At 33.4% G+C, this 24,524-nt stretch overlaps 14 protein-coding genes across 14 annotated transcripts; 11 read left to right on the top strand and 3 right to left on the bottom strand.

The window, feature by feature from the left end:
- Positions 1 to 328: 328 nt before the first annotated feature.
- On the top strand, positions 329 to 3,037 carry NAEGRDRAFT_45364 (uncharacterized protein; the record flags this gene model as incomplete). Its single annotated transcript, XM_002682766.1, has 1 exon — positions 329 to 3,037. The coding sequence occupies one exon, from the start codon at positions 329 to 331 to the stop codon at positions 3,035 to 3,037; it is 2,709 nt and encodes a 902-aa protein (XP_002682812.1).
- A 335-nt stretch (positions 3,038 to 3,372) lies between these two features.
- On the top strand, positions 3,373 to 4,386 carry NAEGRDRAFT_45363 (uncharacterized protein; the record flags this gene model as incomplete). Its single annotated transcript, XM_002682765.1, has 1 exon — positions 3,373 to 4,386. The coding sequence occupies one exon, from the start codon at positions 3,373 to 3,375 to the stop codon at positions 4,384 to 4,386; it is 1,014 nt and encodes a 337-aa protein (XP_002682811.1).
- A 34-nt stretch (positions 4,387 to 4,420) lies between these two features.
- NAEGRDRAFT_77877 (glyceronephosphate O-acyltransferase) lies at positions 4,421 to 6,839 on the bottom strand. The gene has a single exon (XM_002682562.1). The coding sequence runs from the start codon at positions 6,709 to 6,711 to the stop codon at positions 4,429 to 4,431; it is 2,283 nt and encodes a 760-aa protein (XP_002682608.1). The 5' UTR covers positions 6,712 to 6,839; the 3' UTR covers positions 4,421 to 4,428.
- Positions 6,840 to 7,020: 181 nt separating this feature from the next.
- Positions 7,021 to 7,557, bottom strand: NAEGRDRAFT_61769 (uncharacterized protein; the record flags this gene model as incomplete). The annotated part of the gene is made up of 1 exon (XM_002682561.1): positions 7,021 to 7,557. One exon carries the CDS (start codon positions 7,555 to 7,557, stop codon positions 7,021 to 7,023), a length of 537 nt encoding a protein of 178 aa, XP_002682607.1.
- A 533-nt stretch (positions 7,558 to 8,090) lies between these two features.
- NAEGRDRAFT_77876 (ste20-like protein kinase) lies at positions 8,091 to 10,640 on the top strand. The gene is made up of 2 exons (XM_002682764.1): positions 8,091 to 9,517; positions 9,562 to 10,640. Exons 1-2 carry the CDS (start codon positions 8,581 to 8,583, stop codon positions 10,623 to 10,625), a joined length of 2,001 nt encoding a protein of 666 aa, XP_002682810.1. The 5' UTR covers positions 8,091 to 8,580; the 3' UTR covers positions 10,626 to 10,640.
- Positions 10,641 to 10,859: 219 nt separating this feature from the next.
- Positions 10,860 to 12,460, top strand: NAEGRDRAFT_45360 (uncharacterized protein; the record flags this gene model as incomplete). Its single annotated transcript, XM_002682763.1, has 2 exons — positions 10,860 to 10,974; positions 11,076 to 12,460. The coding sequence occupies 2 exons, from the start codon at positions 10,860 to 10,862 to the stop codon at positions 12,458 to 12,460; spliced, it is 1,500 nt and encodes a 499-aa protein (XP_002682809.1).
- Positions 12,461 to 12,805: 345 nt separating this feature from the next.
- NAEGRDRAFT_45359 (uncharacterized protein) lies at positions 12,806 to 13,438 on the top strand (the record flags this gene model as incomplete). The annotated part of the gene is made up of 1 exon (XM_002682762.1): positions 12,806 to 13,438. One exon carries the CDS (start codon positions 12,806 to 12,808, stop codon positions 13,436 to 13,438), a length of 633 nt encoding a protein of 210 aa, XP_002682808.1.
- A 252-nt stretch (positions 13,439 to 13,690) lies between these two features.
- On the top strand, positions 13,691 to 14,041 carry NAEGRDRAFT_61766 (uncharacterized protein; the record flags this gene model as incomplete). Its single annotated transcript, XM_002682761.1, has 1 exon — positions 13,691 to 14,041. The coding sequence occupies one exon, from the start codon at positions 13,691 to 13,693 to the stop codon at positions 14,039 to 14,041; it is 351 nt and encodes a 116-aa protein (XP_002682807.1).
- Positions 14,042 to 14,354: 313 nt separating this feature from the next.
- NAEGRDRAFT_61765 (uncharacterized protein) lies at positions 14,355 to 15,787 on the top strand (the record flags this gene model as incomplete). The annotated part of the gene is made up of 3 exons (XM_002682760.1): positions 14,355 to 14,470; positions 14,514 to 14,934; positions 15,005 to 15,787. The coding sequence occupies 3 exons, from the start codon at positions 14,355 to 14,357 to the stop codon at positions 15,785 to 15,787; spliced, it is 1,320 nt and encodes a 439-aa protein (XP_002682806.1).
- Positions 15,788 to 15,989: 202 nt separating this feature from the next.
- Positions 15,990 to 17,078, top strand: NAEGRDRAFT_61764 (uncharacterized protein; the record flags this gene model as incomplete). Its single annotated transcript, XM_002682759.1, has 1 exon — positions 15,990 to 17,078. The coding sequence occupies one exon, from the start codon at positions 15,990 to 15,992 to the stop codon at positions 17,076 to 17,078; it is 1,089 nt and encodes a 362-aa protein (XP_002682805.1).
- A 477-nt stretch (positions 17,079 to 17,555) lies between these two features.
- On the top strand, positions 17,556 to 18,344 carry NAEGRDRAFT_77875 (uncharacterized protein). The gene has a single exon (XM_002682758.1). It carries the CDS (start codon positions 17,561 to 17,563, stop codon positions 18,317 to 18,319), a length of 759 nt encoding a protein of 252 aa, XP_002682804.1. The 5' UTR covers positions 17,556 to 17,560; the 3' UTR covers positions 18,320 to 18,344.
- A 151-nt stretch (positions 18,345 to 18,495) lies between these two features.
- NAEGRDRAFT_77874 (uncharacterized protein) lies at positions 18,496 to 19,496 on the bottom strand (the record flags this gene model as incomplete). Its single annotated transcript, XM_002682560.1, has 1 exon — positions 18,496 to 19,496. One exon carries the CDS (start codon positions 19,494 to 19,496, stop codon positions 18,588 to 18,590), a length of 909 nt encoding a protein of 302 aa, XP_002682606.1. The 3' UTR covers positions 18,496 to 18,587.
- A 649-nt stretch (positions 19,497 to 20,145) lies between these two features.
- On the top strand, positions 20,146 to 21,877 carry NAEGRDRAFT_45355 (uncharacterized protein; the record flags this gene model as incomplete). The annotated part of the gene is made up of 3 exons (XM_002682757.1): positions 20,146 to 20,909; positions 20,959 to 21,318; positions 21,493 to 21,877. 3 exons carry the CDS (start codon positions 20,146 to 20,148, stop codon positions 21,875 to 21,877), a joined length of 1,509 nt encoding a protein of 502 aa, XP_002682803.1.
- A 1,373-nt stretch (positions 21,878 to 23,250) lies between these two features.
- On the top strand, positions 23,251 to 24,288 carry NAEGRDRAFT_61760 (uncharacterized protein; the record flags this gene model as incomplete). The annotated part of the gene is made up of 1 exon (XM_002682756.1): positions 23,251 to 24,288. The coding sequence occupies one exon, from the start codon at positions 23,251 to 23,253 to the stop codon at positions 24,286 to 24,288; it is 1,038 nt and encodes a 345-aa protein (XP_002682802.1).
- Between the last annotated feature and the right edge of the window lie 236 nt (positions 24,289 to 24,524).

The raw sequence follows: 24,524 nt of genomic DNA, 5'->3' as shown, positions 1-24,524 counted from the left end.
AGAGTTGAAATGGAGTTTTTACAATGTTTTAAGGAAGAACATTGAAGTATCTAAAAGGGTTTTTTGACTGATAAAGTATTGAAAAGAATATTCAACTGTTGATAATTTTGTAATAATAGATGTTAGAGAACCCAAAGCCGAATCGATAATTTAGAAATACTGCTGCAGTATTAATACTCTACCTTTTACAATCAATTGTAATTTGGATTAAATTTATTTAATAACTTTTTCATCTTTAAAAAAATTCATTTAATTTCCTTCCATCATCACAACACACAAATTATTACACAAATATAAAGAATTTTACGGGAATATAGATCACAACATAATGCCTTCACAATTAGATGATGACAATTCCATCATTCATTGTGATTTACTCATCAAGGAATATTTATCATGGAGAGGTTTTACGAGAACTCTCACCAATTTTGAAACGGATCGTAAATTAGATAAAAACAAGGCTTTCCAAACGGATAGGATTGCAGACCAATTATTTACCTTTTTAAAAAGCTATGATATTCAATCATTCATGGATTATTGGAAGTATTTGGAGAAGAATTTCTTTCCTAAATTATATGAATCGAGTGGATTTCAAAAGGCTTCTTCACAATCATCTGATCAATATGAACAACAAGGTAGTGGTAATACTATTGGTGGATCCTCCTCTAATATTGATGCTACTTCATCATCATCATCATCAACAATAGGTGGTCTTTCTTCCTCGAGTTCTCAACTTGATTTGATGAGTGGAAATGTTATATCATCTTCATCACTCAATGTTTCTTCATCGGTGAATGATTTGAATAGCAATACGACATCAAATTCATCAACAGGAGGTGGAAATTCAACACAATCCATGATGATGCCTTCCTCTTCTTCCTCTGCATCATCTAATAATGTGAGCAGTAATGTGGCTCCGATTGGTTCACTCCTCGGAAGACATGCCTCATCATCAACATCATCCTACTATGAAACTATTAGAAAATTAGAACAATCATTGAAAAAGTACTATGTTGTGAATTGTGCACAAAATAGAAGAATTAAAGAATGTAGAGAATTTTTCGAACGATTCGGTCATGAATTAATACAGGAACAAGAATGGAGACCATGGTTTGCCTTGCCGTACTTGCTAGCTCAGACCGTGGCTACTTCTACTCATTCAGCTTCTAGATCATCTGGCAATTTGGATGGAATGGATAGTTCAACATCTGGCAGTATGACCGAAAGAGAAAGAAGAGAATCTAATGCACCACTCTTACAATCACATTCCAATGTCTTGACAATTATTGAACAATTTGTACCAGAGCTTGAACCATTCTTTAATCACAAATGGGCAGAAATGTTATATGTTTGTGTACAAAATTTCATAGCCACTGCCATCATGTCTGTTGAGAAACCAACTCTACTCTTGATGGAATCAGAGAAGAGAGATAGAATGAATGTCCTCAAGAAGAAATTGGATGTTTTAATTAGTGAAAATGAAACTCTGAAAAGCAAATTGTTAGCTGCAGAGGCGTACATTTCCAAATTGGAACAAGAAGTTGGAATTAATAGAAGAGAAACAAGTATCCCTTCAAATGGTAGTACTTTGGACATTTCTGATTTACCACAGGAAAGCGTAAATACTGATTCGACAGTTGCAATGGGCAATAAGACTCCTAGAAACAAGTCCTTCCATCAATCCTTCTCCTCTCTCAATATTTCCTCAGTGAGGCAGAGTAATAATAGCAGTAATAGCTCATTGGTGACTCCACAAAAGCCTACCCTCTCACCAAGCTCACCAAATACAACCAATAATAGTACAACTCCGACTGAACAAAGTACAACCAGTGTATTTGACAATATTCAATTATTTAATTTGAAACCTGTTTATCCTGTCAAGGTTTTTACAGGTCATAAGGATTATATCACATCACTGAAATTTTCACAAGATGGAAAATATTTAGCATCCAGTTCAAAGGATAATACAGTCAGAATTTGGTCACTTTCTGGAAATAATAATTCAAATTCTGTTACTTCAATTCAAACCTATGAATGTGGAACCAAGGCCATGTGTCTTGATTGGTGGAGCGCATCAAATGGAAAGAAAGGATCATCCAATAATATGGTAGTTTGTGGATTGAACAATAGAAAGGTTAAAATTTTGGATTTGGATAAGAGAAAATGTACAGGAGAGTTTTGCACTGAAATATTCTTCCCAAAGGTCAATGCTATTGCATGTTGCGGATCTACAATCAGAAATAGTGATTATTGTGTTGTCAGTTGCTCAAGCTATCAAAAGTCAGACTCTGGAAGCAACACACCTGTACCAATATTACCATCATCAGCTGGGGGAAATAGCTCACCAAGTTCATCAGTTTCAGGAATGCTTTTAGGCTACAATTTGAACCAAATGAAGCTGGAAAACAAGTTTGTCATTCAACCAAAATCTGTACCAATACTCGACATCAAATTTAATCATAACGGAACAATGATAGCTACTGCTGGTAGTGATGGGTTTGTGAGAATTTTCGACACTGCCTCAAAACAACAGCAACCATTTTGGACTTGGAAGGCTCACGATGGTGAAGTTACAAATGTTCATTTCAGTGAAAATGAAACCTCTGTACTAACTTGTGGGTCTGATGGTAAACTCATTGAATGGTCAATTCACAATACTGGCAAGGTTTTGAATCAAATTCAATTACAAAATCCAGTAGCATTTGGGTCTGAAAAACAGCATGCCAATTGGATTGATACTAGAATTGGACTCTGTTCCACGAGTGAAAGAATGTTCGTTCTCAACTATCCAGGTGTCATATTTTCTCTCCTGCACAATAGCCCAACACATTGTCTCATGACAAAAGATTTGTACAGCTCAACTCAAAATAATAATGCCACTATTACTGCTGGAGATTTTTCACCAATGACCAATGTTGATTGGTTCAATGCCGCATTTGGAGGAGCTTCTGGAAATACTTATCAATACCTTAATTGGATTGCTGCTTCTCATGGATTGAATAATAATATTTACTTGTACAATATGGATTTGAGTTAAATGATGTAAATAAAATAATCTAATTTATCTGAAATTTAAATTCATAATGGGTTGATGAAGAAATCTCAATCCCTTAAAGGAGTTGTTAATTAGTTTGAGGTTACAGAGTTGAATTCGAATGAATGTGAAACAATAATTCAATTTAATAAATTGATTGGCTTGAAAACGAATTCGGAAATAAATTACTCAATCTCTTATTTGTTCTTAAATCTCCGTGATTGGCGCTCAAATAAAAAAAACAATAAAAAAAATAGCAGAAAACCAAAGACACTTTCAAGCTGTTTTTTTAAAGCTTTTTCGGAATTTGAAATTATTCTACTACCACACCAACTAGTATGGGCAATACATTACGTAGGATTGGTAAAAATCCACCCCAATCTATTTCGCTTCGTCAGCTGATGAGCAAGGAAATTGATTTGGAGAGGAGAAAGTATATTGTTACAGGATGTTCGAGTGGATACGGATTGGCATTAACAAAGTTATTAACCTCTCTGAATGGACATGTTATTGGTACGGTTAGAACAATGGAAAAGGGGAAATTAACATTTGATACTGTTTATGAACATTTGGAAAAAACACAACCAAAGAAACCTGGATTATTTGAAACTATGGAATTGGAATTGACAAGTTTGGATAGTGTGCGGAATTTTTCACAAGAATACACTGCAAAACACTCTAATTTACATGCTCTGGTTAATAATGCTGGAATTGGACTTCTTCCAGAATTTAAGAAAACACAAGATGGATTTGAGGAAACATATCAAGTTAATTTATTAAGTCCATACTATCTGACAGCTCAGCTTGTACCATTATTGAAAAGAGGAGTCAGAGATTATAATCAAGCTTCTAAAATATTATTTATTTCATCTAAAATTCATCATTATCCAAGAGATGAAAACTTTCTTTTAGAAAAACTCTGGAATGAACCAAAAGAATATCAACCTAATAAGCAATATGCCTATTCGAAATTAGCATCAATTTTGGTAATGCTTGAAATGGCTGAAAGATTAGAATCGAGTAATATTATGGTAAATGCATTGGATCCAGTGGGAAGTTTATCATTGAATACTAATTTCCACAGGTATAGTGAAGAAGATGCTAAACAAAATTTAATGTCCTTCCTAAGACGATTCAAACAAATAACATCACCAGATAAGGCTGCTTATTATGCTCTCAATATTCTTGCAAATCCTGATTATGAAGATACCACAGGAGAGTACTTTACCAGAATGAATGTGAGATTACCAAGCCGATTGGCTAACAATGAAGATTTATGTATTGACATGCTTGACCAGACAGAATATTGCATTTACACTGCCTTGAAGAATAAACAACAACAAAATCATTAATTACCAATCAAGATCGATTAGCTAGTTCACAGACTTGTTTTATTACAATTTTGAAATTCTATTCACTGGAACAAAGTCAATATACAAATCAAAAAAGTTCTCCTTTTGCTTGTACTTGGCATAGAGTGAAATAATATCCCACCATTCTCTAATTTCTGAAGGTTGATTGGCATAATATTCAGAAATTTGAATGGTATTTACATTATTCACACTCACTCGATGTAAAATATTCCATGTGGAATATCTTGAAATAACATTTCTAATAGTCAATACAGAGACAGATTCATAGAAAGGCACACTTGTTTCGTGATAGAGTTTTTCAAGAAATTCATGACAACTCTTAACAAACTTATCCAAAGCAAATGAATGGATAGTTCCTCTGTTGGCAATCAAACAACAATACCCAATAATTATCGAATATGTATCAATAGATGGCCAGAGCAATGAACAGACAAATTCAAAATATCCCAAATTATTAATCTTGACAGAAATTTTGCCTCCTTCCACTTTTTGACAAGTTAAAATTCCTCTTTCCTCCATATCTGATAATGTCGAATTAAATCTCTCACTCGAATCTAACATGTCTTGAGGATGAATTTCCAAGCTTAATAATTCTCCCAACACTGAACATCTCTCCTTCCATTCCTCAATATCAAATGGTTGAGTTTCCAACTCGACAATTTCCTCAAAGTTAACATCCTTCAATCTCAGCGAATGAAGAGCACACAATAAAAGGGACTCTTTTGTAAAAACTGGAGCCAGAGAATTTTTGTAAATGCTAAGTAAGAGGAAATCTCTTGGACTTTTCACTCTAATGGATAATCCTTTCATTTCAACGTGCCCTTTAAAAACTTGTAATGTTCTTTCAATCATTTGATTTGGCATTCTTTCAGCTTCATTTAAATAAAGAGGAACGTTTCGTCTTTGGATTTCGTCCTTCAGCCATGATACCTTCTCAATGAGCGTGGAAAATGGAATTGTACATCTCTTATCTGCCAATCTAACATCTCCCAAATATTGTAATAATAATGAAGAAATAATATGAGAGGAAAGACATGTATAATTATCATTCAATGATTTGGTAATGGAGAACCCCAATTGAGATGACAATTCTCTTCTATTCTTTCTTAAACCTTCATTGTTAGGATCTGCAAGGAAGGATGATAAGGAAATTGGATCTCCAATCTTGAGAGCAATATCTCCAAAATTGGTTGTAATTGAATCCAATAGTCCAGTAATCATATTTGCTGTGGTTTCCTTCTTTTTTGATTCACCAAGCATTTCTCGTACGTGTGATTGAGATTCCATCATGGATTCATAACTGACATAGACTGGAACAAACACAATATTACTCACTCTCTTTTGCATATAAGCATCAATCACAAGATTAAGTATACCAAACTTGGGATGGTAGGTTTTGCCATTTCTTGAACGGGTTCCCTCCACAAAGAATTCCAAAAAGCTTCCTTCCTCCAACAAGGTACAAATATATTCCTTAAAAACAGTCTTGTAAACTGGTTGATCATTGAACTGTCTCTTCATAAATAAAGCACCACAATGTTTCATTACATCACTCACAAGCATCATTTGAAGGAAATCTTCTCCAGCAATAATATTTGGAATTGGATAAACTTTACAAAGGAAACAAACATAGCTCAACAAGAGAAAATCCATATAACTTCTATGATTTGGAACATATACAACTGTATCATTTGGATAGAGTTTCTTAATGGTCTTCAATTTTGAATCCATTCCAGATTCAACAATATCTCTAAATATTTTTGTCCAAACTTTTCTAAACGAGTAGGCAACAACCTTTAAACTGTACCCATTCGATCTTGCAAACATGGTATCCATAATATCCTTAATTTCTCTCCTCTTTGGAATGACCATACTAGTTTCCCCATTGGTTTTCAATTGTTTTAGCACTCTTTCAAGCACCTTCTTTCTTATTCTTCTATATTCCTTATTTGAAATTGATGATCGATGAACCTTTTCCTGTTCAGTATTTGTCTGAATATTATCAAATGTATCCTTGGCTCCATAATTAAAAAAGATATTGAAAAAATCCTCAAATGGTCTTGTTGAAGGCCTATTCACATTATTAAACCCATTAAAACTCTCTCCACTTGTCAAATTATTTTCAATTATTGAATTTCTATTGTTATTGCCATTTAACTTCCTACTGTCATTCTTATTAAAACACTTGATACATTCCATCAATTCAAAATCCTCTTCCTCCTCATCATTCATTAATTCTTCTTCATCTTGTTGATGATTCACACAAGAATCGGACATGAAACCAAGTACCACTCTATCGGACATGATGATTCTTTATTCTCCTCTTTTGGACTCTTCGCCTAATGTGAAAATTCTTTCTCGTTATTACTCAAACAACTAATCTCGTGCAGAGAAATTTTTTAATTTGCTAAGGAGTAAATGATGATGGTTTGTATTATTGCAACAAAACACCAAGACAGTTGTGAAGAATTTTTTTTTGAAACATTAGCGTGCAACTCTCCGGAAAATGTGAAAGATCAATAATGAATGCTCACTATTAATTATTGAATTCAAAAAGCATAACAGTGTGAACAGAAAGTGAAGAGGTGTGATTATTTTCAGTCAATTATCATATTAAACATCTTGGAAAGCATCAATATCAAGGTCTGTTCTCTTTAGACTGTTATTGATGAATGCCCAGTGTTGTAATTTATTTTCTTTATCATCTGCTGGATAGGTGTATGGGCACAAATAGGCAGGATCTGTCAAATCACCATGACCAATGAGAATAACATTAACATAATTGAGTGAAGGCTTTGGAATACATTTGACTGGTGCAGAGAGTAAAATTTGAGGAAATATATCAAAATCCAAATCAGTATTCACTTCAACTCTATTAATCACATTTCGGGTTGGTTTTTTCTTATTCTTATTCTTATTTTGTGAAGGTTGTTGTTGAGTATTTGGTGTTGTTGTTGGAGTTTCATCTCTAATGATGGCAACATTCTTAACTTTTAATAATTTAACGTCTACTCCATTTTGCTTCAGTCTTTGTTGTTCGAGTGTTGCTTGTTTAATCATAAATTCAGCAATTGATTTATCTTCCGCACTTTGAATAAATGTTTCCGAGGTTGTTGATGGCGATGAGGTTGATTCTATTGTTGATGACATTTTTTAGTTTCAAATAAATTTGAAAATTTAGGTTTAAAATTTAAATAGAAAATTAAATGTAAATATCTGTACAGTATTTCTTAATAAAACCACTTTTTGAAGATATTTACATGATGTGTTCAATAATGATTTGCAACAATTTAATTTTACAAAGCTTTAAACGCTTATTTGTTTGTATTTATTCTGGGCCAAAAAGAACAATCAATTCTTTGATTAAATACTCTACAATATTATCATCCGTTCTAATTTTTGTAAAATCAATGTCCGTAGAGCTCTTTTATAACATCCAAAATTGTACCTTAATAATAAGAAGATTCAATAAAATCATCAAGTTCACAGATCTTCAGCCAAACCAAATTGTTTTAAATGAATAACAATCATCCCTCAATCAATTCCAAGTGATGGACAACTAACTTAACATTCAAAAAACAATAAGGAAAGTCAAACACCATAAAACACCTCCTTATTGAAGACAAGTTTGATGTTGTGTGATTTTTTTGAGACGACTTTGAAATTTTTATTCTAAAAAAATACAAAACTCAACCGAAGACGGCAAATTAAGAGCCACACAAACACACACTTCCTCATCTTGGATCTTTTTATGTGTTGTTTGAATTAGCATCATCAATATAGAGAGGATTTTTTGTCGCTTTCTTTTAAACTTGATCTTTTTTAAATAATTTAATTTGGAGAGTGTTGTTTTGGATTTTTACAAGACGAAAACAAGCAACAATCCAAAATTCTTTCAATGCTACAATCTGCAACGACACCAACAACACCAAACAATTCTAAACAAACCTTTTTGAAGCCTCCATTATTGCATACCACAGGAAGTGCTAGCAAAATTGAACAACAAACTACAAAAGCCTTTTTAAATACACAAACAACATCAACCTTCAGATCAGCAAGTTTTCCTGACTTAAATACCAATACAATGAACGATCAAAGGACTTCAACTCTCTATCCAATTCCTCTCTCCTGTTTGATAATATAAATGTGAATGATTTACTTTCATCAACTCCAATGCTACAGAATAACAGCAAACCACAAACTAATTCCCTATCATCATCCGGTACCAGTACTCCATTGCCAAATTCTAGCTCTTCGAGTACACCTTCATCTCAAACACCAAATATTTCATCTCCTCCTTCAATTGTAACATCATCAAATAATGCCAACGGAATGAAAACACTGACACAAACATCTTCAAATCAATCAACAAGTACTCCAGTCGGTGTGAATACAAACAATATTGGAGCAAATATTACTTCTCCACAACAGGAGATGAGACCTCCATCTGCACAACTTACTCGAGCTTCATCATCATTATCTATATCAAAAGATACTCCAACAATTGGAACAGGTTTTTCTGTTGGTGCAGCAGCTGCTCTTTCACCTAGTCTGAGAAGAGAATATCCTACTGTTGCTGATCAATATAAATTATTGGAACCAATTGGTTTTGGAGCAAGTGGACCTGTCTATGAAGCGATTTGTATTCCTTTCAATGAACGTGTGGCTATTAAAAAATTGGATCTGGAAAGATTGGAAGATAATGTACTTCAAACAATCACAAAGGAAATTCATACTATGGTTACAAGTTTTCATGAACATATTGTAAATTATTTGACTTCATTTACACATGAAACAGAATTATATCTCGTTATGGAACTTATGGAAGCCGGATCACTTTATGATATTATGAGATACAAATATAACGAGGGTTTACCATCCGAAGAATTGATATCAGTCGTTTTATATCAAGTTTTGGAAGGTTTGGCTTATTTCCATGAGAATGGCCAAATTCACAGAGATATCAAGGCATCAAATATTCTCATTAATGAAGATGGTCTTGTGAGAATTGGTGATTTTGGAGTTAGTGCCAATATCATTGAAATGTCTGGAGATAGAAGGAGTAAGAGACAAACCTTTGTTGGATCTCCATGTTGGATGGCTCCTGAAGGTAAGTGTTATATATGTTATTATATTGGATTTAACATTTTTCAGTGATGGAACAATTTCATGGTTATGATTGCAAAGCTGATATTTGGTCATTTGGTATTACTGCCATTGAGCTAGCCCATGGAAAAGCTCCCTATGAAGGTTTACCTCCAGTTAAAGTTATGTACATTGTGATGGAACAAGAACCACCACAACTCGTAGATACAGAAACAAGAAAATTCTCTAAAATATTTAGAGATATGATATCATTGTGTTTGCAAAAGGACCCTACCAAGAGACCACTTGCCTCACAACTCTTAAAACACAAGTTCTTTGCAAAGGCTGTCAAACAAAAAGATCTTATTAAGAAAGTGATTCTAAATGGACTTCCTGCTTTGGCTGAGAGAGCCAAACTCTTGGCAGGCATTAAGAAATCAAACAGTCAAACCAAGATTACATTCACCATGACACAACAAGAATCTCCAACCTTTGTTTCCATGCAAGATACCATGTCAACAACTATGAGCACAACTGTTCCAATGGAAGAAAATGAAATTGCAAGCAGATTTTCAACTGATGAAGTTAACTCACCTTCAGTCGTAGAAGAAGTCCACCAAGAAAAGAAGGCTGTTAGTCGTTGGAATTTCATAGATGAGCTCAAGAAGGAAGAGGAAACAGCCAGCAGCAATACTACGAAGAAGGTTGAAAAGAAAGGTCGTTTTGAAGTTACTGAAACTGATGAAGATTCTGTAGAGAAAATTACCAATGAATCACCAAGCAATGAGCAAATTGTGGAATCTAAAAAAGTTAAAAAGAGAAACTTTGAAGTAAAAGAAGTAGATGAGATACCTGAAGAAGCTGTAACACCAAGCAGCACAGCTCCAAAGAAGAAGGTATCCATATCCAGTGTTACCAAAGAAGTTTCTATATCATCTCTTTCAAATCAATTGGCCAGTCTTCAATCCCAACAGCAACTCATATTTAATCTTTTGAATGAAAAAGCAAAAACCAATGACAATATGTCTCCTTTAGATTTAATCTCAAAATTAGAACAAAAAGTTCAGGATTTAATGGAAGAAAATCAAAGACTCAGACGAGAAAATGAACAGTTAAGAAATCAAAAGAAATAAACAGATTCTTTCTGTAAAAACAAAAACTTGTGGTGAATTGTCTTGATTAGATCATTTTGTATTTTCACTTCAAAAGACAAAAAAACGTTACAAAAAATTGATAATTTTTCTCTAAATAAAAAAATGTTTAACAACCATTTCAATACAACCAACAACAACCCCAATGGTGGCAGTAGTATGATGATGAATAGTTTCTTTCTTGGATCATCAAATAATACAAATAATAATTTAATGATGGGAGGTCAATCCGGAGAGTTTGATGATGACTTTATTTCTCTTCCTCCTGGACAACATGCTGATGTAGATTTTCTCTATGGATCTGAGGATGCTTGGAATGAAGACGAATCAGGTGGACAATTTGAAGATATTCCTGACCAGAAAGAACAAAGGAGGAGCAACTAGTTGAACTTCAACAAGAACCTAATCATCATCCTCATCGCCCTCAACAAGATCCCTACAGTGATGATGAAAGTGATGACGATAGGGAGGCCGTTGATACACTTGTTGAGAAGATTAATCATTCCTTCTCTTCTAAAATTACCAACTCTCATAATTTAGGTCTCTTGGATTGTATTCTCTCCATTGAAAAATGTAAACAAATTCTAGATATTTCGAATATTTCATCATCATCATCAACTAATACCTCTAGTAATAATCAAGCATTATTGGCAAATAGTGGAAATAATCCACAATCAAATATTCTAAACAGTTTGCTAAGTAATGATAATTGTACAAATAATGTAAATTCCTTTTTCAATTATTTTGGTTCATCTAATGCGGAACATTCCCTAGTTGATCAGTTTTCTGAATTCCGATTGGAAGATATCGAAGCACAATTTGTAAATTCATCTTCATCACCCTCTCTTCCTAGTAATACCTCCACCTCTAGTAATAATTATAATAATAACAATACTAATAATTCTACCATTGGAACATTGCATCTTCAAAAAATCAATGAATTGACAATTATTAGAAACAACATGCAAAAAGTGTTGGATTCAGCCATTAAAAAACTTTCCGATGAAGATTTAGAATCTGACGATCCTTCTCTACCAATACAAGGTTCAAACACAACTGGAAACAATACTGCTCTATCAGGACCAACCTTTCCAGAATCAATCCTCAAGGAACTTCGTCTTGGTACCAATCTTGCTCACTACTCAACTGTATTGAAATCACAAATTCTATCATTTGATAAATCGATTGAGATTGTGAATTTTATTGGAGGAGTTATCAAGATGCATAGTGGAGTTTTTCCAACCAGATTTTTGGATAACACAAAATCTTTGGGAACTTATTTGGTTGGTATTTTGCACTATTATGCCCAATCCATTTCTAGAACAAATTTTGAAGTTTTAATATTTGAATCTAATAAGGAAGAATATGAATTAACTAGGCACAATGTTTCTGTATTCACCAAGCATCTCTTAAAGAGGAATATCTTTACTGCAAGCTCTTTCAATTCAACAGTGGAACAAAGAGATTTCTTTGACTGGTTGTGTGATACCAAAAACAATGTACACTCCTCTGTTATCATGCTTGATTTGACCGAGTCCAACAAGAAGGATTCTTCCACAGTTTTGAACAATCTAGTCATTGATACCGATGTTGTAAAGAATAGTGCCAATCAAATGATAGAACACATGCTCTACTTTGGAGCTTGTTGCATTGTTCTCAAAGTGCCACCAAACTACACAGAGAAGGATCTTTCCACACACAACAAATTGTGGAGAATTTATGTCAAGGTTTTCCAAGATTGCAAGTACATGATCGTTTTCAATAACAAACCAATGATAATGGCTCACGTAGCTTCTAGTGGAAGACGACAACGATAGTATTGTAATGGACAATGATAAATGATCTTTGAGTTTGTGAAATATTTTGCCGCCTTTTATTTTCGTTTTTAAAAGAAAAAAATGAATGAATCATCACTCTCCAATATTTCGGAGGTTTCAACAACAAGCAATTCCCTCTCACTGAATAATAAATTAAAAGTCATCAATGATTGGTTATTTGAAGTGATTAATGATGGTGATATTCCACCTTTTGAAAAGAATGAAGTAACCATCAATTTACTCTACCAATTGGCTTTACATAATCGGAAACAAAATTTAGTCTCCAATACCATCAAGAATAATTATAAACAAAAGATTTTGGAGTATCAATCGGAAAGTAGGAGGATGGAGCATATAATTAATTCAACACTAAAAAAGGATGAAAAAATAGAAAATAATTTTCATGTGAATGAATTGGCCAAAGTTGCTGCCATGATGAAATTGAACAATTCTTCACAGGGGGAATTTATGGATTCATTGTATGATTTATCGAGTGATTATGATAAAGTAATGGATGAATCTAATCAGTTGAAAAAGTCAATAATTGACATTTCAGACAAGACTATTGATTTAATTAAGAAGTCACAATATTTGAATGAAATTCATCAACAATTCGATCAGGAAATATCTGAGAGAGAACAAACAGATAGTCTTCAAAATAGGTTAGAAACTATTGAATATTTAAAGAGAAAATCACACGAATATCAAGTACAAGTTTCTGGAATGCAACAACAATTGAATGAAGCATTCGCTCTTTCAAATAATTTGGATGTGCAACAAACAACACTCATAGAAATATATGACCGAATTCAAGAACTCAAAACAGAAATCGAACCAAAGCTAAAGCTCATTGAAAGATATCACAATTTGCCTCCAGATGTTGCCCAAACCAGAACAAGAATTCTCCAAGCTAAAGAACAGTTAAAACATTTAGAAGAAGTATTTAACAGAAAGGCACAACACATTTGGTTTGACTAATTTTATTTACTTGGTAATATTGAAGTAAGCTCAATAATCGCAATCGTTCTTTCTAACAAGTTAAGGATTGAGTAAGTTTGGCTAAACCTCTTTCTCATACTATTCCACAATTAATGGCAATGAAGATGATCTTATGTCCACAAACGATATGAACAAATCCCAAGTAGATCCTATCAGATAATCCATCAAGTAATAATGAATTAATTGTTGTTGGAATTTTTCAAATAAATTTTAAATTTTCAAAATTAAAAAATGGATCCATCAGCTGCAATACCATCACCATCAACTTCCGACAAGATTGGACTTGATAAAATCGCACACAATGATAATGTAGTATATAAGTGCAAAATTTTCATCTCTCTTGTTTTTGGAATTGTTGCAGGAATTTTCGGACTCTCTGGATTGTCTGGATTTTTGTTTTATATTTTAGTTTCTGTTGTGATTTCATCGGTGCTGATAGGATTGGTACTTCCAAAACCATTTTCGATTGATGGAGTATTTACAAGTTGGTCAAATATTATCTTTGGAGGATTTACACAAGGATTATTAACATATATTTTGTTTTGGACAATTTCTTATGATATGGTCTATATTTTCTTTTAAATATTTATTGGTGATTGATTAAAAAATATAAATAATTAATACATTCTTATTATAATTTCGTATTTGATATTTTGCTGTATTGCACAATGAAATAACAACAATTATATATTATATTCATCAACATTCTTTATCCAAACGACGTAAATAAATTTCAAATAATTATTCAAATATCTTAGTAATATCATTATCAAATTCCAATCTAAAACGTAATACCTTGTTAGATCGTAATTTAACTTTGAAAAACATTAACCCTCCTAAAAATAAAAATAGGCGTCCTAGCCGTTACGAAAATTTAAAACAATTTCAAAAAAAAATGAAAAAGCAAGCTCCTTTGCAATTTAAGCCCAAAAAGCTTACTCTGCAACTCTTGCCTAGGACCGATGCGCTCTATCAGAGTATATGCCAACTAGGCTTTAATCCAGGCATCCAGTAAGTGTCTCTTCAATTCATCATCAACAACATTAAACTCCAGAGTAAAATTCAAGGAAACTAAAACAGCAGCCTTTGTTGTCGATTATCTCAAACAACGATGGCAACCTATTATTAAACAATTTAATGTGAGAGAAGTAAGAATCTTTCCCAAGAAGGTTTCCTTTGCATGTATTGCTCATAGAGGATGGGGACTTTGCGATATCAATGTACAGATGGCTAGTGTTAGAAGGGAAGTATTGTCTTATCAGATCGAGCAAGGATCGACCGGTGTTCATCAAGATGATGATACATTCCATATGGAATATGATTTTGTGTTTTGTGATGATAAACCTGCCTTACCTTTTGTAGTTAGTCAACTCACTCCAACATCATTGTTTGAATTTGCTCCACCTCCTCCAAAGATTAATGCTCCAAGTTCTGGTAGAAGCAGTAGTATGATTCCTCCTCCAATCAAAAAGGCAGTCCAATCATCAAAATCTAGGTGTTGTTGTTGCCGTTCCACAACCATTGACCATTGTTTCCAATAATAAGGTAACTGCTCCTAATCTTCAAGCCAATCTCACTACTGCCAACAACCACAATTCAAACAATAGACCAACCAATTCCTTTATAACATCCTTTGCTCAAGTGAGTCATGTATTGGACTCGATGAGAAATGTACAGAATGCAACACCAACCACCTTACCAAATACCTCTCAAATGTTAATACCTTCCCTAAGTTCTACTCTAAGTGTTGGCGCTACCACTTCACAAAAAAGTCAAGCAACAACTGCAAAGGATTCAAAGAAGAGAAAGAATCAATCCAGTCCTTCCAAAAAGAAAAAGACAACCCAATCCACTAAGAAAAAAAAGACTTCCAAAGAAGGAGAGGAACATCATCACCTAGCTCAACAAACCATTGATTCATTTATCAAATTGGAGAAGGAACAAACCATTCCTCAAACTTCTCTTCAACCAACTGAAAACTCTGGTTTGAGTCAACTGTTCCATGCTGATTTTTCCATGTCTCTTCCACTCTCTCAATCAACTAATGCAGAAAAGAAGAGAGACTCTTCAGCCTACTCTAACTTGGAATTGTCAAACTTTACCGAACTATTTGGACCAAACTCAGCCACAGCAACAACTACTTCATGCAAGGAACAATCTAATGGCATCTTCCTTGACAATAGCCACTTGAACCTTTTACAAAGCGAGAGTAATGGTTCTTCATTCCTAGGACCAAAAGAAAAGTCCCTCACTAGAGAAAACACTAATGGAGCTTCGTCTCTTCTTGGAGGAACCAGTTTACAATCATTTGCCTCACTCTTTGCTTAATAAATTTTTTCACTCTTTTTGTACATCTTCAAACTTTGACTTTCAATTATCAATCTCGAAATGATTGGAGGATTAATTCAACAATAACTCGATTCAACTCCAACTTGTTCAATCAAAATCTAAATGGTCCGTTTTATCGCTTCAATAAAAATTCAAATTATTTCATTTTGCAATTAACAATAAAAATTTTAATATAAAAAATATGACCAATAATTCTTCATCATCAGTGACGATTCAATTACCAGTCGGTGGTGATTCTTCCTCCACTACTACTACTTCATCAATGAATGTTGTTGATATTGTTCCAAAATTCTCAACTCCTCCACCACAACTTAGTTCAACAGGTGCACCACCAGATTCCTTCCAATCGGCCGAACAAGAATTTTCCAATACATATGATATTATTTTGGGCACATCTCTGGTAGCCTCCTTCTCCTTGTATAGAGTTTTTAATTTCCTCTACCGTGCTGTTACTTTCCAAGTTGTTCTTGAACCAACAGAAGCAACAAATGAAAAGGAGGAACCAACAATAACTAATCATCTTCAAGGATTTAGAAAACTCTTCTCTAATGAAGGAATTTCTGGTTTCTTCCGTGGATTTCCAGCAAGAATGTTGAAGAAATTCTTCCATTCCTATGTTGTTCGTAATGTTTTAGTTTCTGTAGATTTGAGAAGAGAATTCTTGTTGGCCAAGAGAGGAGATTTAATTACACAACGAACAATTCCTTCCTATCAATTGATTTATCAAGGAACTTCACTTTTAGGAGATATATTTTCTTATCCTTGGGATACTGTGTTTGTGAGAATGCAAGCTTCTCGTTCTCATCGTATTGCTCATCCAACTTTAAGAGATCCAACTGGTTCAATTGATTGTATGAATAAGATTATTAGAAAGGAAGGTTTTAGAGCTTTATATCGTGGTTGGTATTTGAAGTTAATTCAAAGAGTTGTTCGTTTTGCTTCATTGGCTGGTTCATATCGTTGTCTTCAACTCTTCTTTGGATTATTTGGATTGGGAGATGATTCTGTTGCTGATGGATCTGATCAAGCTGAAGAAATTCTTGATTCAATCATGTTTATTATGGCTGAATTGGTTTCTAGGTTCACTGTTCAACCATTAAAGATTTTGAGACGTAGATTGCAGTATGGTGTCTTGTCAGAAGATGAACAAAGTGTTGAACGTGTCAATATTGTCAAGTGTGCTAAGGAAATTTATGATAAGGAAGGTTGGTTAGGTTTTTATAAGGGAAGTGTTTACCAATATTCTCTTGGTGCTATTTTCAATAAATAATTCAGTATTTTGATAAGATAAAGCAGTGGGATATGAGTTTTTATCTAAGATAATTATTTTTCAACAAACAGAAATTTACAATGAGTTGAATTTGTGGTCAATTGGTTTAATAATGTAATTGACCAGAGTAAAAATTCTTGATTTTCAAAAGGGTTTATTGGATACACAGTTGAAGTTTTGGAGCTTAAAGATTTACTTTGTTTCAAAATTGTTGTCATGTGATAAACAATTTAAATTGCTTTAGATAACTGAATCTTATTGCCCTTTCTTACCTTGACCACAAATTCTTTAAAATAATATTTAATTGTAAAATTCTTTCGGAATTCACACGTGTACAATCCGATAGTTTATTCAACATTATTCCTCCACAAATATCCTCAATGAATATTCATCATGTTAATAAACATGTCCGATAAGTTGCTGATGACAAAATATTTTTAATCCGCTTTAAAAAATTAAAAAATATTGAAACTCTGAAAAAAATGAACCAATTCATCAAATACTCCCTCGCTCTCGTTTTTGTTCTCTGTTTGGCTGTTGTTTGTGTTGCCGAAGAGGAAACCAAGTCAGCATCCGATTTTAATTTTAATAATATCATGCAAGGAGCATGGTCTGTTGAAGTGTCGGAGATTAACATTGGTGAAGCTAGTACTGAAGAAGAATTATTCCCAGTTGTTGGCTTGTATAATTTTACTCATTCTGCTCTTCATGATGGAATTTTGGTCGGAACATATACTCAACAAGGATCTGAAGAAGATGCTTCCGATATTGAATACAAACTCTTTGCTCAAACTGAAGCTGAACAAGCTGGATCTTTGAAGATGATCAAGAGAAAGAAGGAAGAATCTGAGGAAGAAGAAGAAGTTGCTGAAACTAGAGAAGGTGACCAAGTTGTCTTTGAAATTCCATTCAATTTTGTCACTCACAAGCCACAACCAAATCAACAAACTCCAGTCGTCCATGCTTCTTCTCAAGGACGTTTCACTGCTGGTGCCACTAGAAAGGGAACTTATCAATTCCTCTTCACTACTCGTGAACAATTCATTTTGACTTTGATTTATGATGGTGAAAATAAGATGGAAAGAATTGTTGGTGTTAAGAGTGTTAATAATGAATTGTCCTTCTTCCAAAAGTACGGATCTACTATCATGATTTCAGTTTTCTTTATTGGAAGTAGATTGTTGACTAGAAATCTTGCTCCACAAGGTCAACAAGCTCCAGCAGCTGCTGCCACCAACTAATAAAACTAATTTATTCTCTTTCATAGGTTAAAAGTGTCGGATTAATTGGTAACAACATGCACAGCCGTTATTTGTTTTGATTAAACAAGAACAGATATTTGGAAGAAAATTAATTCCACATGTTTAGTTACTGAGCCATCAAGGACTATTTGCAACCTTTTGCAGTAATTTCAATAAGAAGGAATCGAGGTTTTTATTTTCTTACTTTAAAACATTTTGTACAGAAATTATTTTATAAGGTAGTGTTTTGTTCGATTTTTACAATAACTTAATGGTTGTTGTTATTGTTCAAGCTTGGGTAATATCTTTGAACAGCTTCTTGTTGAGATTCTTGTTCATCTTGGAGACGAGAGTAGTTTTCTTGGGAGGAAGTATTGGCAACAACTGGAGTTTCAGTAGACAAAACTGGAACAACATTTTCTTGAGCTGGGACGCTTGTTGAGTGGACTTCTCTGTGAATCTTTGCAGTTAAAACAAGGCAGATAACCAAGAAAGTCAATTCAAGAATGTGGAATGAAATTTGGAATGGAAGAGTAAGAGCAGGATTGACATAGTTATAGTCAGAATGGCTGGAAGAACCAACCAAACCAATAATGAAGGAGGACAAGAGTAAATCAACAAGAATAGAACCACTGAAGAAGCTCAATGCCAAATACTTCTTCTTATAAGCAGCAACACAACAGACAACAGACAATAAAATCTTGAAAGCCATAACACCTCCAACCATTGGATACATTGCAATGGCAGCGATACAAAGGATAGCCATGAGGATTGTCACTACAATTTGACCAGTGAACCATCTATTTTCCTTTACGTATTTACAGAATTTGCTAGATCTACATGATGACCATGAACATGATCTTGTTGTATTTTGATTATCAACTTGTTGCAAATTATTTTCCAAAGGAATACTACTACTAGCTTGTTGATCCATCACAACAGGAGTAGTATAAATAGTTGGTTGGGTAAATCTTGGTGGAGGAGAAAGAATGTATTGTTGTTGGCCGTTTTGTCCCATCACAACTTGTGGATAGTATACGAATGGATGTTGTGGAACACCTCCGGAGACAACATTTGGTTGTTGTTGTTGTGGAGGTTGATTAAATGTTGGTTGTTGCATATTATTATTATTTGATGCAGTTGGATAGAATACAAATGGTGGTTGTTGAGTAGACATGTTTTTTTTAGAATGCAGCAACAATAAGCGCATTTAAAGAACAAGCGAACACAGTAAACGCTTCTAATCACCATCTTTCTATCCAAATTTGAGTGCGCTTTAGAATCAATTCAAATTCCAATTAAAAGTTACAATAAGAATGTTTTAAGAGAAAAGGACAATTTATTGAGGATTGAAAGGAATTTGATTGAGGGATTTTTTGTTCAAGGTAGATTCCAAGTGTTTTCATCTTTGAAATAATTGGCATAATTCACCTAACAATTTTGTAAAGAAGACACGTTTGTTGAATGGATTGATTGGTTGATTGTAATAGAATTGAAATTGATGGTCTGAAACACAAGCAAAGACACAACAAAATCATTCTAAATTAATGGATAAAAATTTGAAAGAAATTGGAGACTATTATGTTGTATTTGACCAATATTTAACATTGGACAATTAAGGAAACTATCAAACCTATCAACACATGATGTTGGCGCCAAAAAGCAAACAGAAAAAACCGCCAAAATCAGTTACGGAAGATAATCTTTTTTAAAAACAAAGGCATTAAATGAACCTTTAAAAATCCTCATCATCTTCAAACAGCCATTAATTTATTAAGCATCAATAGTATTAGTTGTCCAATAAAAACAATAACAACATCATCACAATGCAACATAATGACAGCTTTTCTGACCTTCTTCCAGCAGGTACCAAATACAACCTGTCAACAAAATTAAATAGCGATATATTGCCAATAAGAAAGGAGAAGATTAGGAAGACACCCGATGTAAATGAAGAAATTAAACCAATTACCACTCTAACTAATAGATCCGAATCATCTTTTGGAATTACATTAAAAGTAGCCAACTATCCTTCAAGAAATAGTACTCCAACGATCGGCAATAGAATACCAAGATTTAAAGATGCATCCAAACGTCCCAACACTGCTCCTATACAACAATTATCAACCAATCTAATGAATAAGAGAGTGTCATTCTCTGAAGCAGCAGAGGCAGATAGGAAACAAAGTGGCTCCTCTCAGAAAACATTAAAACCAAAAACACCGCCTCTGACTCCTGGGTTTGTTGATTACAAAAGATTTGTAAAACCCTATGCCTATTTGGACAAGACAGCCACTTCATCTAATGTTAGTGTCTCTCAAAATCAAGCTAATCCTTCATGCTCATCATCTTCTGTACCAATAAGTAGTGGCAAAATGAAAGCATTGTCAGTTGAGATGGAGATACACATGTTGGAAAATATTGAGAGATTGAAAGGAGTGGAAGAAAATGAACACGTTCTTAGGAATAGATTCCTTCAGATATATTCGGAGACTTTTGAGGAGATTATCAAGGTTTGTCCATTTGGGAAAATATTGAGAATGATTAAAGATTCCTATGAGAAGGATGTTCTGATTGCGAATAATATAGAGTAAGTTAAATTTGAATCTGACCATTTAATTTATTAAATATTCTCTCAGTGAGAAGAAACACTACGATGAATTAGTGATCTTATACACGAATGCTCAAAATAATTTGAACAAGTTAGATAGAGAATATAAGCAAATAGTAAAAGAAAACAATCAACTGAAAAATGAATTGAAGAGACAGAAGAGCGATAGTCAAAGATATAAGAGTGAAATTGAGAGATTGACTCAATTACAATCAGAAATAACATCGAGTGTAAAACCAGAACTAAGAAATTTATTAAATAAGAAGGACAAGGCATCTGTCCAGTCTAGAGCATCATTGAATAATGTAATAGGCTCTAAACGATCCAACACATCTCCAAGGTCATTTAGAAATGAGAGCGCAAAATCTAGGTTATTTAATCATTCAGAGTAAGTATTGTTGAAGTTGGTTGACTGTTTATTTTGAATAATTTACAGAATGGAAGCTGCATCAAAAGATCTAAGGGATAGAGATAGATTGTTCGAGTTGGAGAGCGAGTTGACCAAGACCATTTTAAAGGAAAGAGAACTTACTAGAGAAATTTCACTAATTAACTTGGAAAGAGAAAAAGATGAGAAACCTGAAAAGAAAGAGGAAAAGTCGGAAGATATTGAGGAGGATATTTCTCCCTCTTCAAGGCAGAACAATTTACAGAGATCCAACAGTAGAAAATCCATTCATTCTGATGACGGAGAAGAGGAGGAAGAGCAAGAGGATGTCAATGATGAAGAGGATGAAACCAAGACAGAGTCGCTAAGAGAAAAACTGCTGCGGAATGCAAGACAGCAACGAATGCAGGACAATGTAGCTCTAGATTTGGACTATACAGACCCAAACATTGTGAAAAAGATTAATCATGGTGTGCCTCCACCAGTTCTTTCTATTAGGGCTAGTAACATGATGTTTAGGTGTGATTCACAAGATTCTTTAAGTTTAGATGGAGAATAAAAGTTGAATCACATAAAAGACATTTTAGAGTTTTAAATTTAAAATTAAAAAAATGAAAAGATGACGAAAAGGAAACAATTATCATCATCCGATAAAGGAACCAATAATAATTTATTCATTTTACCTTCAAAAAGCGTGGAGAGAATTTTGAATTTGGCGAGACAAATATTTCCGAAACAATTAATGAGAGAAAATGATATATTCTTGGAGGAGAGTTTGCATTGGAAAAATTGTCATCATTCGGATCAATTATCTAATGTTTTTTTATTGCTAGTTGGAAATTTAGGAGATACACGTGATTGTGGTGATTTGTCTATTTGTAATGCTATCAAAGATTATTCATCCAATTTTGATGCTGTTTCACGATGTATTATTAATGTACATAATGATTTGTTTCACTTTCTCTATTTTGTTCAGAATATTTGTGAAAAATATAAGATTACATCATTGGGTCGTAGTAAGAGTAGAATGAATTATAATTTGATTTGTAATTATGATTTTAAAAAGACTAGTGAATTATTGAACCATTTTTCGAGGGAATACTACAAATCGAGCCGTAAAGTATTGGAAAGTGGGTTAAATCCATTGAATATTATATTTTGGAGTGGGCATGGAGATGAACACTATGGACTATCTTTTCAGAAACACCAATACTTGTCGTTTAGGAATTTTCTTTCCTACTTTTTAAAGCCAAACACCACAAAGGATAAATCTGTGGACTATTTGTTTATTTTTGAGTGTTGCTATTCAAACACTGTAGAAATAATGGAATATATTGGGAGTGAAGTACAATATGACAAGTTATTCATTTGTAGTTCTGTAGAGAAAAGTGGTGGCTGGATTTGTGATGGAGTTGACAGTAATGGAATTTTGACTAACTTTATTATTGATCCAGTTTCCTCCTATTTCAAAGTCCAGTTTAAGATATTCTTTGATTTGGGTCCGAATGCATTCGACTACTTCCCATATGAAAATTCGCCAATCAAGCAACAATTTTATTCCATATTGGATCGATACCTCTCAAGAATTTTCAAACTGGTACTCCCTCCATCATTTGTTCAACATGTTTCTAAATTATCAGCTGCCAATGCAACCATAGTAAGATTGGTCTTTAAGCATTTCATACTGTTCAATTTTTGTTTGGATCGTTTGTTTCAAAAGCAAACACCATTTTCATATCCTTCTATCAATATCAAACAGGATGCTATTAATCTTTTCGAGGAGATGGCACTGGATGTGGATGCATTACTTATAAAGATATTTAGAAGAGAAGGTTTCTAGTTTGGTTGAGCTCACCAAGAAAATTATCAGAGAAATTATCACTTTTTGTAAACTAGGTTTGGAGTTCAATGTTTAAAAATAGAATGTAAAAAATGTCCACAAACACTTCAGCCACTACGGAAGACGAAAAAAGTTCTTCCTCGGATCAAGAGGAAACAAGAAACACGAATATTTGGTATTTTAATTTTGAAGATCTTCCATTCGAAATAAGAGTTCACATTTTAATGTATTTATCTGATAGAGTCTTGTCAAAGTTTGGAACCGTTAGCAAGTTTTATCATTCTTTAATTTTGGGAAACGATAATGAGGATGAGTTTGCTGGATATAGAAATACGATTTGGAAGGAAATATTGTTACATTTGTTTAATCGTTGGATTGATGAAATTAATTCAAGTACTTTTAGTAATGGAATTGATTCAATTGAATTGGAAAAATTGACAACAAATTCTTTAGATTCGTATATTAAGAGAAATTTTATAATGAAGGAGCGTTTTGGATATAGACATTTGCTTTCATATTTAAAATCTATTAAATACAAAACTCAGAATGATGCAAAAAGAATTAAATCAGATACAGGTGTTATGATCAACAAACGAACTGTTAGGAATAATAATGTGAAGGAATGGAATTGCTTTCTTTGTAAAAATTATTACTTGACAAAAACGATTGACGACAAGTCAAACATTCCAATTACATTGAAGGGATATGAAATTATCATTCAGGAATATTATCTGTGCGCAAATACTTGGAGATTAGTTTATGGGGTTGGAACAGATTTTGAGAATTTCAATAGTGACACAAGCTCCACTCAATTTTTGTCAGATAATCATGGAGTTGGACTAGTAATAGAACATCAATATGTAAAATCAAAAGGCTCACTAAAATCCGATACTGCACAATTAATGGATCTAGGACCAATCAACGTAGGTGATAGATATGCACTCACACTTGATTTTAACAACTTGTCCATTAACTTTTTCAAGAATGGTTTGCATTTCATGACTTTTAAATCAGCTCTTGACCCAAACATTATCTATAATCCAATAATTGCTCTGTGTCCAAAGAAAACAGTAACCTTATACCCTCTATTCACTGACTATCCACTCAATCCTAATGCTCCAGTCAGATGATGCTAGTATTTCTCTCTTAAAACCATCAAATCCTACAATAACATTGTTATTTTCCTCCAATTTCATAAATATCTATCAAGTATCTTTAGGCGGTTCACCACTCTCAATCAATTCTTTTCCACTATTACCATAAAAGAGTTTTTTCAATGAAACTTTGAATCAATTCCCAACAAATTGATACAAATTGATTGAATAGATCTTCCAAATGTGCGAATGGCCAGCAAAATTCCAACCAA

The sequence above is a fragment of the Naegleria gruberi genome, assembly GCF_000004985.1.
Source record: "Naegleria gruberi genomic scaffold NAEGRscaffold_2, whole genome shotgun sequence".
Taxonomy (NCBI): domain Eukaryota; phylum Heterolobosea; class Eutetramitea; order Acrasida; family Naegleriidae; genus Naegleria; species Naegleria gruberi.
This window is presented reverse-complemented; position numbering and strand designations above follow the sequence as displayed.